Source organism: Aquarana catesbeiana, linkage group LG07, assembly GCF_042186555.1.
Source record: "Aquarana catesbeiana isolate 2022-GZ linkage group LG07, ASM4218655v1, whole genome shotgun sequence".
In the NCBI taxonomy this organism is placed as follows: Eukaryota; Metazoa; Chordata; class Amphibia; order Anura; family Ranidae; genus Aquarana; species Aquarana catesbeiana.
The window spans coordinates 221,064,291-221,076,527 of NC_133330.1; the positions used below are offsets into that span (position 1 = coordinate 221,064,291).

A 12,237-nucleotide genomic window follows, 5' to 3' on the forward strand; every position below is an offset into this window, starting at 1 on the left:
AATGGGGATTTAAGTGACTTTGAACGTGAGATGGTTGTTGGTGCCAGACGGGCTGGTCTGAGTATTTTCAAAAACTGCTGATCTTCTGGGATTTTCACAGACAACCATCTCTAGGGTTTACAGAGAATGCTCCGAAAAAGAGAAAATATCCAGCGAGCGGCAGCTGTGCGGGCAAAAACGCCTTGTTGATGTCAGAGGACAATGAGCAGACTGGTTTGAGATGATAGAAAGGCAACAGTAACTCAAATAACCACTCATTACAACCAAGTTATGCAGACTACCATCTCTGAATGCACAAGACATCGAACCTTGAAGCAGATGGGCTACAGCAGCAGAAGACCACATCGGTGCCACTCCTGTCAGCTAAGCACAGGAAACTGAGGCTAGAATTTGTACAGGCTCACCAAAATTGGACAATAGAAGATTGGGAAAACGTTGCCCGGTTTTTTGAGTTTTGATTTCAACTGCGACATCCGGACGGTGGGGTTAGAATTTGGTGTAAACAACATGAAAGCATGGATCCTGCCTTCCTTGTATCAACAGTCCAGGCTGATGGTGTAATGGTGTGGGGGATATTTTCTTGGCACACTTTGGGCCCCTTAGTACCAATTGTGCATTGTTTAAATGCCACGACCTACCTGAGTATTGTTGATGACCATATCCATCCCTTTATGACTACAGTGTACCCATCTTCTGAGGGCTACTTTCAGCAGGATAATGCACCATGTCACAAAGCTCATCTCACCACTGGTTTATTGAACATGACAATGAGGTCACTAGACTCTAATGGTCTCCACAGCCACCAGATCTCAATCCAATAGAGCACCTTTGGGATGTGATGGAACGGGAGATTCGTATCATGAATGTTCAGCTGACAAATCTGCAGCAACTGTGTGATGCCATCATGTCAAAATGGACTAAAATCTCAGGAATGTTTCCAACACCTTGTTGAATCTATGCCACAAAGAATTAAGGCCGTTCTGAAGGCAAAAGGAGGCCCAACCCGGTACTAGCAAGGTGTACCTAATAAAGTGGCCAGTGAGTGTATATAATCCTGTCCAGAGGTATTGTTAGGTTTTCGGTGGGCTGCAATAAATCTGTTTTTACCACCCCATGTAAAAAAGAGCCCTTTGGGAGAAATCAGCTGATTTGTCACATTTACCGTTATCATGGAGAGTAAAACTAAAAGCAGATCCCAAAATCAGGGTTGTCACCAGAACAGTAATAGGAGGGAAATCTTGCGATGGGGACACTAGTTCTGGTGACACCCCAGGACTCCCTCTCTTTTTAGAAATGTCCTCCCACTTCCTGTTTGTCTATGAGACAGGAAGTGAGGGGACATTTTCCCAATGGGACACAGATGGCAAAAAACCTGACAGGGGTAATAACCCTCTCTTACTCTATTCAAAATAAAATAGAAAGTTTTGCCTTTAGTTTCCCTTCACACCCCACCATTCCCACTCTATAGACTCACACAGCCTCCAGTATCCCTGAGCAGCTGGATGAATAGAGAGCACCCATCTCCACACAACTCACCAGAACCCGCCACCACCAGCAGGCTCACATGGCCTTTCCTGGCAGCTCGGTGTGTGTCCGGGCTCCTCAGCACCAGCCATATCCTGACTACTAATACCAGCAAGAGGAGTACTAAGCCCGCAATGAGCTGGAGGAGCAAAGCCATCACCTTCCGGGCTCCTCACACCGCCGTGCTCACCAGAGCACTTCCGCATTAGTGACGTTCCATAGAACGCATGTTACCATAGGGACAAAGACTGCTCTCATTGGTAGCCATATCCTGTGACGCTCTATAGGACACGCCTCTTCATGTATCCCGGAAGTGTTCCTCCTCACTCTCTATTGTGCATTTCATTCATCACTCTTGTGTCTCGCCATGTATAATGGTGACCTCTACTGTCGCTTTTAAGAATTGCTTGTTTACTCAGTACAGTAGACAAAGATGAGTACAACATAATGAAAACACTGGTCCTAATACAAAAAATAAACATGAGGGAGAAAGTGTACTATTGACTGCTAATGACAACACCTCCACTTTTTTTCTACACAAACCTTAGCAGACCTTTCATGCAAATTGGAGGTACACTTCCTTTCTTTCCCCCGTGCTCAAAAAAATAAATATTAAAAAAACTGAAAAACTAAAGTAAAAAGGACAAAAGAAATGTAGTCACTGCACCTCATTGCTGTTTCTAGGCATTGGAAGTATCTCAAGGAGGCTCTCCTGCAGTGGACTGCGCCCAGCTATCTCAGGACAGGAAGTAGCTGTGAGACCCGGCCGTGTCATCTGTCTGGGAACAAGGAATTTATTTTATCTTTTATTTTCCCTTACTAGCTCCCCTAGCGCACCACCAGGACTTCTCCAGAGCCTCTCTCCACCTCTGGAACTCTCTACCCCAGTCCATCTGGCTATCTCCACACATGTCCGCACCTAAGAAGTGATGTAAAGCCGCCCAAATCACTTTCCTTGGACAGTTGGCTGAAGAAGTACACACACCATCCAGACTGATACAGCAGCCCAGGTAGGGTTGCCACCTTTTCTTCAAGTCAAACCCGAACACTTTAGCGGCACACAGCAAATTTTTTTGTAGTATAAACTATACAAATATTTTGCTATTAAATAACATTTCTAATCACATGACATACTCTACATTAGAGTCCACAGAGTTCCCCTTTTACATCTGAACTCGCAGAGTTCCCTTTCACTGTAACAGGGGGACTCTGCAGACTCTGATGTAAGGGAGAACTCTGGGGATCTCTAACATAAGGAATGCTCTGGGAACCCTGATTTAAGGGGGAACACTGAGAACTTTGTGGGCAGACACAGAGGGGTAGGGCCGGAAGGAAGAGATGTAGATCGAGCCCTCTCTCCTCTCCCGTCTGTGTGTGTGTGTGTCGGGGGGGGGGGCGATTTTTAGTGCTGGCTTTGGGCAGCATGAAAGAGAGTGTAACAGACACTCTCAGCTTAGACAACTGCAGCCAGCAACCTTGCTGGGAAGCCATAATCCAGTTTGAAGAATGTGTCCAGTTTTCAGGCAGTCTGAAACCCAGACGCATAATTCCAAACCCGAACTGTCCAGGTGAATCCTGGACAGGTGGCAAGCCTAAGCCCAGGAGTGGGTGTAAATGCTGCCACTGTAACCAGGGTAAGCTTTAAGTTGGTGTCAGTGAAAGGGTTACATCAAAAGAAAAACTCGGGGCATGGCCGGACATGATACAGGGAGGACGTGTGTGTGCTGGGCTCCGTCCGGCCATCCCTGCCTTGTTTCCCTTGGGAGGGAGCCCGTCCATTGCTGGGAACGACCCCGGCCCTCTCCGCTGCAGATCCGACTGGATCTTGCTTGGAATCAGGCAGGTCTGGGCTTCCTTGGGCCTCCTGCCTGCCCTGGACTGTCAGCTACCGCCGCCATATTGAGGCCTGCGACCTGTCTGGAGCCTGATGCTCGCCTAAGCCGCGGACCGGGGGACGAACGGATCCTTTTCTGGGAACCTCCCGACCGGGACATCCGAGCTACCCACGAGAGGAGGCAGACACCCACAGCGTGAAGAAGAGCTGAGCGGGATCCTCTCCTCCCATCCCGGATCCCCCCGCGGCCTGCTGCCACTCCTGGGCTTCTCCACCGGCCATTCTGGACTCTGTGAGTACAAGGGCTGTCGCCCGAGCCTTCTTCCGCTGCTGCTCTGCTGTACCTGACCCCAGAGTCCCTGTTTCTTAGGCCCTAGAGACCCGGTCCATGCACGGGAGTGGACCGCCCCCCGACCGGCCTCAGCCTTAAGGACAGACCGCGGCTTCGGCCTAGTCCTGGAAGTCGGCGGCCATCTTGGTACTCCAAGTACCCCCACAACCTATTCCCTGCAGTTTAACCAACTACAGATCGCTTGCAGACACCAAATTCTTTCATATACCTGCAAATCTCACAGCTGTCACCTCAGCACTCCCTGATCCTTAATGTGACCATCCCCAGACCGGCGTGCAGGGAAGCAGACATGTAAGAGGAGTCCTTTGATCCCCGTCTCCTTAAGAGATGCTCCTACAAAGCTAACAGTTCCCTATTAATTGCAGGAGCGATATCATAACAAGACATCAGACCCTTCCTAACACTGCATGGGGAAGATTGGCTTCCAGAAGGCAATATATAGAGGTTTTATCCCACCGCCAAAGTCGCAGACCCCTAATACCATGGAGCGCTTCTTATATAAACAAAGATCCCTGATCTCCAGTGAACAACCGAGATCCTCGGACACTGCTGACCCACATACTCTGCCGGCAGGCATGACCCAAGATGATAACAGGTCTCAATCCTCCCAACACTCTCTTCCACCCGATCACCCCGTGGATGTAGTGACAGTAGCTGTCCTAGACACAAAGTTGAACTCATTACTACACGAATTAACCCGCAGCATTGCTAAAGAAGTGAGCAAAATAGCACATGAGTTACGGGGTGAAATCGACCAACTAGGTGAACGCACCAACACATTGGAGAACAAATTCGATGAACTGACCCAATATGTACATTTTCTCGAAGAGGACAACTCCAACCTGAAACATACAGTCTCCCTACTTCAACGTCAACAGGAAGACCTGGAAAACCGTGAAAGACGCCAGAATCTGAGGATTAGGGGAATCCCTGAGACGGTGAGCGACAAGGAACTACGTCCCTACCTTTTAGGCCTATTCGTCACTTTAGCCCCACACATTCCGGACATAGACTGGCGTATGGACAGGGCGCATAACAACGCGTAACAAGTCACGTATTGACTATAAACAACACAAAATCCAGATATTCAACGATCTCTCCCCAATCACTTTGGCCAAAAGGCGCAGTTTCCGTCCTGTTACTACCCATCTACAAAACCATCAAGTTCCATACCGCTGGGGATTCCCCTTCCGCCTAACCATTTCCAAAGATGGTGTTCAACATTCCCTGAGAGACCTTTACGAAAGTGAAGCCTTTATCCGCAACCTAGGTCTTCCCCCCCTGCCTGAGGAAGATTCTATACCCCAAGCTCCGAACCCCAAACCACTTACCACTCCAGCCAAAATTTGGACCCCAGTTCAACGAAGATCCCAGAAGAACTTCTCTACCCCACAACGAGCCAATCGTCACAGATATCCAACCTGATGTGACTTATTATTTTTTATTTTCTCTTTTCTCAATTTTTCTGGCCTTTTTTCCATGGCCAGATAATATTTACCATGGATATCCTAGTGACCTCACAGTGATCGGGTCACTTTATTGAGAGGTCACACCTCTTACCGATGTCTTTGTTAGATGCCTTCTTGGGGGGGTTTTTTCTTCCCCCCTTTAATTTTTTTTTTTTTCTTTTCTTATATATACTTCTCTGTCATATACCAGCTTGTCTTAAGATTTATCTACTTGTTCATAATAACATGCCAAATACCTTTGCTCCTCCTGTCTGTTTGTTCTTTTTTTGGTTTTACAAAAAACAGAGACGAGGATCTCCCCACCTCCCCCCCTCCTCCATTAATCCCTGCAGGCTAACATGCCCCCCCTCATGACCCAAGGCTTATGCCTGGGCAGCCTGAAATTTTTTCTCAGGCTTTTCAAAAATTGTTTTCTCTTTTTTCTTTTTTTAACATTTTTTATCTTCTTATGCAATTTAGTTCCTAATTTTTTTACCTCCTTTGGAGTTTTAATATGCAGGTCTTTTTTCTTTTTTTCTCTTTTTGACCTATATATGTTTTTTCAGTGTTGTACTTACATCAATATAACAATTGTAAGAAATATTTGTTTTCAAATGTTCCTTTTTAAGGATGCTCATTTATATGCTCTCAGTCTTTATACTGCATTAGCACTTTTTTGTTTAACCAAATATGGCCCTCAAAGTTTATTCTTGTAATGTTAAAGGATTAAATTCCATAGGCAAAAGGTGGCAGGCCTTAAAAGAATTTAAATCATCCAAAGCAGAGGTGATTATGGTTCAGGAAACCCATTTTAAGCCCAGTGGCTCCTTTAAGTTTGCTTCTAGACACTTTCCTGTAGCATATACTGCCTCTGATCCCTCTGGAAAAGCAGGAGTGGCAATTCTTATTAAACGCACAAGCCCAATAAAAATACTCTCCTCTTACCTAGATCCTCACGGTAGGTTCATATTCCTGAAGTGTAGTCACTTATCTACCTCTTTTTCCTTAATTAACATTTATGCACCAAATGTAGGACAAATCGGTTTCCTTGAAAAAGTTTTTGAGAAACTACAACCCTTCTCCCAGCCTTTCATGATCATGGGAGGCGACTTCAATGTGTGCATGTCCCCGACCAGGGACAGGAAAACTCTATTCCAAACCACCCCACAATCTTCCTCTAAGAAACTATCAACATCCTTTCGCAAACTAGTTACATCCCATAATCTATTTGATTCTTGGAGGATAAAACACCCGACCCAAAAACACTATACATTTTATTCTCACCCCCACAAGTCTTATTCTAGACTAGATTACTTCCTTATTACAGGCCCTCTATTGCCCTATGTAGTATCTTCTGAAATAAATCCTATTACCTGGTCGGATCATGCACCCATTGAACTCAATGTATTATTGACGAAGTCTTTTACTAAAACCTGCCACTGGCGCCTCAATGAATCTTTGCTTAAAAACCCTTTATCTCAAACCCAACTACAGCAGAAACTAACTGAGTTTTTCCAGCTTAATGATGGTTCTGTCTCGGAGATTTCCACCCTGTGGGAGGCCCATAAAACCTTTTTTAGGGGTGAATGCATAGCTATAGGCTCACGCCTAAAGAAAGATTCTGTACAACTCAAAAAGGATCTTATTACCCAACTACAGACAGCGGAAAGAACTCTGTTGACCTCCCCCACGGTGGAAAAACTGAGAAATGTCATCTCAATCCGGGACCGGATTAAGTCTTTTGATATGAATCAAATTTCCAAATCCATGTTGTGGGCTAAGCAAAAATTTTACGATTATGCAAACAAACCACATAGGATTAATATGTGATGGGACCTCTGCGCTACTAAATGAATGTGTTAAATAATCAAAAGTGTGTAAAATCATGAAAAGTGGTGCTGCAAAATCAAATAGTGCTCACTGAATCACCATCAAAATAAACGTTGTGTATAGGATTTTGCGCAAACACATACAGTGAATAAAGATAAATAAATGTTGGCTAATAAATCACATAAGTGGTGTACAACCAATAAAGACAATTTAAAAGTGTCCAATAGTGGTATAAAGTGCAAGCTTCTGGTTTCCAGTTGGACAATATAGTGAAAGATCAGCTGGATGATAAACTTCCATATATAACCAGTGGTTAAATAACTTCCTTCCCTTTATAAAAGTTCTCCCATTGCTATTAGCCATCGCATACGACGCTACACACTACTCTAACCCAGAAGTGCTGTCAGTGTGAACCGGAAGCTTTGCACCAGGTGACGGCGTTCCGCCACCATCTTTGTCTGTCACCGCCCCACACTGTACCCACAGTGTGTAAGTTTTTACCCACCGTTTTGGAAAGTTATTCTTTTTGATGTAATAAAACCATCTTTTAAACGAACTACACCATTGGAAGCCCCCTTGTTCCTTCTCTTTTTTCCCTTGCTTGGTTGGATTGGAGCCCATGATCCTGAATCGCCACTGACCAGAAGCGGCTAAAGCATCCACTCACCAGGAACCACAACCAGGGGATACCTTCCAACTACTCCCAGATTATCACCTTTATCTACATTAAGGCTTTATCTTAAGCCCTTCAAGGTAAGGGCAATTGGAGAACTTTTATAAAGGGAAGGAAGTTATTTAACCACTGGTTATATATGGAAGTTTATCATCCAGCTGATCTTTCACTATATTGTCCAACTGGAAACCAGAAGCTTGCACTTTATACCACTATTGGACACTTTTAAATTGTCTTTATTGGTTGTACACCACTTATGTGATTTATTAGCCAACATTTATTTATCTTTATTCACTGTATGTGTTTGCGCGAAATCCTATACACAACCACATAGGATGCTAGTGAACAAATTAAAACCACGGCCCTTTCTATCTATACCCGACCACTTCATACAATCTGATGGCACCCCCACATACTGTCCGAAAGCTATGTCAAAGGTCTTTGGTGATTTTTATAAGAGGCTTTATAACTGTTTAGGTCCTCATTCACATCCTCAATTCTCACAATCAGAGTTTGATAAATTTATAAATTCCCTCCCGCTACCAAGGATCTCTGCTGACCATCTATCCTCCCTTAACTCTCCGATTACTGGGGAGGAAATAGGAGAGGTGATTAAAAATCTTCCAACCCACAAATCTCCGGGTCCTGATGGTCTCCCTTACATCTATTATAAAACCTTTACACATATTTTAACCCCCTATCTACAATCCCTATTCTCCTCCTTTTTTAAGGGATCCATCCCGCATTCACAATTCTTACATGCCAATATAACGGTAATCCCTAAGCCAGGTAAGGATCCTGCACTACCCGACAACTACCGCCCAATTGCTTTATTAAACTCAGATTACAAGATTTTCACTAAGATATTAGCCAATAGATTATCCCCACTTTTAACGTTCCTGATCCACAGAGACCAGGTAGGATTTGTACCCTCAAGACATGCTGGAGATAATACAAGAAGAACCATAGATCTGATAGACCTAATAAATAGAACTAAACGTCCCACCATAGTCTTGAGCTTAGATGCTCAAAAAGCTTTCAATCGTTTAAGTTGGCCCTTCATGTTCGCAGTCTTAACCCGATTTGGATTCTCACGCCCCTTTATAAGAGATCTACATACCCTATACTCCCTCCCTACGTCTCAAGTCCAGCTGTCCTCCTATATTTCGCAACGATTTACTCTCAGTAATGATACGAGACAAGGCTGCCCTTTGTCGCCCCTATTATTTATATTAAGTCTAGAACCTTTAGCAGCAGCTATTAGATCCCTTTCTAATATTAGAGGAATCCCACTACGACATCAGGACTACAAACTCTCTCTTTTCGCAGACAACATTCTGCTAACCATCACACACCCCGAGATTTCATTACCCTCCTTACACGAAACCCTCTCCACATTCGGATCCTTATCAGGATTTTGTATTAATCAGACTAAAACAGAAGCTCTCCCCATCAATATACCCTCAGATATACTCAGCTCCTTACAAAACAGATTTAAATACAGATGGTGCCAGACTTCACTAAAATATTTAGGAATTCATCTTACCCCTTCATACCACTCTCTTTATCAAGCCAATTTCCCTCCTATGTTCGCAGAAATTGCTAAACTCCTACAACATTGGTCTTCCATCCTAATTTCCCTTCTTGGTAGGATTAACGTTCTTAAAATGTCGGTTTTGCCCAGATTATTGTACCTTTTTGAAACACTTCCGGTCCCAGTCCCTATGTCGCAGTTGAAAAATCTCCAGAGAAAGTGCCTTAACTTTGTTTGGAACAATGCATCCCATAGAATTGCTCAATCGGTAGTCCTTTCTCCTAGAGCTAAAGGTGGATTAGCCTCCCCCAATTTTATTAAATATTGCCTCTCATCTTAGAGTATTGACAACATGGACCTCAAGGAAGGCTGCAAATAGATGAGCCGAAATTGAAATGGGGATTACTGCCCCTGTACATCCATGCTATCTATTATGGCCTTCCTCTAAGAAATTCATACCCCAACTAAGGTCTCTGTGTCTCTCCCCGATGCTTTTTTTTTTTTTTTTTTTTAATTCTTTATTTATAAATTTTTTAAGTACAAAACAAGAATAAATCAAGGTAATTCAATACCATTAAATACCAAGTATTATCATAAAAGGATATACAAAATCCCCCAACAGATTTATTCCCCTCCCCCCCTCTCCCCTCCCTCCCCACCCCCCTTCCTGCAGGTGGCTACAGCAGAGCTTAACCCGGTTCCATATATCCTCCCTGAATTTTCTAAGTACCCAAAACCGGAAATTTAACTAGTGATCTCCGATAGATAAGACCAAGATCTCTTGAATTTCCTCCACCCTGCCCATTTATCTCTGCCCTCTGTACCTTCCTCTGTCTCCTCACTTGGGTATTCCTTATATTCTATATTATAAATATCATTGATTCGATAGAGCCAGTCCCGTACACTCGGACATTCCAGCTGCCACCATGAACTTGCTATCTGTGTCTTTGCTACATCTAATAGTATTGGGACAAGTGAAGATTGGTACTGCTTTAACGGTTTCTTAGTCCCATGGAATAAACAAATCCACGGATCCTCTACTAAAGATTCCTTAGTTATTTTATAAATCAATAATATAATTTTCTTCCAGTAAGCTTTAATAACCGGGCACTCCCACCATATATGTAACATTGTTCCCAGGTAGGAACACCCCCTCCAGCATCTATCCGAAGTGTCTGGGTATAGTTTGCTCAGTCTGTCCGGCGTGGCATACCATCGTGCTAAACATTTAAAGTTGATCTCGGACCGCTTTATATCGGCCGAAGCAACATGTACCATTTTCAAAATCCTTTCTACTGTGAATAAACTACAATGTGACCCCAACTCCCTTTCCCATTTTTTAATATAAGGAGGCGCATCCAGTTCTCCCCCCTCAGAAAGAATTTTGTAGATGAGAGAAATAACGTTGCCTGGTCTATCTCTCCTGCATAGCCGCTCAAATGGCCTGTAATCTTCCTCACCTCTGATTGGCTTTGGGAGTTTTTCAATGAAAAGCGACAACTGCATGTACCTCCAAGCGTTGACCACCATAAGGTCTGTCTCTGCTTTTAATTCACTATAGGGGCGTAATTTCCCCCCTTTAATAATATCTTTCAATTGCAAACTACTATTCTTTATCCAATTCCCTCCCACCTCCCGCATCCCTGGTTCAAAAAATGTATTATCTTTAATAAAAATCAAAGGTGAATTATAACTCCATTTATTCCGTGTATTCACCTGGTCCCATATTTTAAGCGTGTTTCGCGTGAGTAATGCTGTACTAGTGCTAAGTGTCCTAAATTTTACCGGATTCCAAATTATGTGTCCCAAATCAGTGCTGCTCAAACAATGTTCTATATTCGCCCACCTCCTATCTGAGTCCTCCTTTGACCATTCAACCACCCGTGACAGAACTACTGCAGTGTAATATCTATAGAGGTCCGGAAGAGCCAGGCCTCCTTTTTTTTTCCCCCTAACCAAAACTGAGTGAGATATTCTTGGCTTTTTGCCACGCCAGACAAACTTTGACACCAACCCTCGTAAAGCTCTGAAAAAATACCCAGGGAGGGGGATTGGCATCATCTGAAATTTATATGTTATTTTAGGAATTAACAACATTTTAGCCGCATTAATGCGACCGAACCATGAAAGGGGCCACCGCGATATTCTACTTACTTCCTGTCTGATTTCATCTAACATGGGAATGTAGTTAGTCCGGTACAACTTTTCCAATGAGCCAGCCAGTTTAATTCCTAAATAATTGATAACCTTCCTCCAAGGGAAGGGAAAGGATTTTGACAAACTCTCTACTTCTTTTTTCCCCACGTTAATATTAAGAATCTCCGATTTGCTCAGATTTATTTTAAAGCCGGCAATATCTCCATATCTCTTCAATATCCTGAGCAAATTAGGGATCGTAATCCTAGGATTCGTTATAAAAAAGATCACATCATCGGCAAATGCCGCTAATTTATGTTCATCTTGTCCTACCGTTACCCCTCTGCAATCTGTATTGTTTCGTATGGTCGCCAAGAGAGGCTCCAAGGACAAGATGAACAATAATGGTGACAGGGGACAACCCTGCCTCGTACCGTTCTGCATCCTAAATGGACTAGAGAGAACCCCATTTACCTTCACGGCAGCTAATGGGTGGTTGTATAAAATTTTCACCCAGGCGATAAACCTAGGGCCGATCCCCATCACTTCCAGGGTTTTAACCATGAACCCCCAGTCTACCCTGTCAAACGCTTTTTCCGCGTCCATTGACAGGAATAGAGCTGGGGGTCCCCCTGATTTGATGGAGTCCAGTAGGAGCAATGCTCGTACCCCGTTATCCCTACCCTGTCGACCCGGGACAAAGCCAACCTGGTCTGGATGCACCAAGAAACTAATTTTGTCCCTAAGTCTGTTTGCCAACACTTTGGCGTATAGTTTCACGTCGGCATTTAACAAAGCAATAGGTCTGTAACTTGAACAAAGCATGTTATTTTTCCCCTCTTTTGCGATCAATGAAATAGTTGCTAGAAGGGCCTCATCCCGCATGAGGCTATCAGGGCCCAGTAT

General features: G+C 43.9%; 1 protein-coding gene across 2 annotated transcripts in view; it reads right to left on the minus strand.

Annotated features, from left to right (window-relative positions):
• The window catches only part of ALG14 (ALG14 UDP-N-acetylglucosaminyltransferase subunit), a 124,025-nt gene extending 122,262 nt beyond the window's left edge, over window positions 1–1,763 (minus strand). Inside the window, exon 1 of one of the 2 annotated variants that reach the window (XM_073593078.1) lies at window positions 1,537–1,763. In XM_073593078.1, the coding sequence (XP_073449179.1) occupies window positions 1,537–1,681 (145 nt within the window). In that variant the 5' untranslated portion in view covers window positions 1,682–1,763. The remainder of the gene's footprint in view (window positions 1–1,536) is intronic. The other variant, XM_073593079.1, reaches the window with a different exon arrangement.
• Between the last annotated feature and the right edge of the window lie 10,474 nt (window positions 1,764–12,237).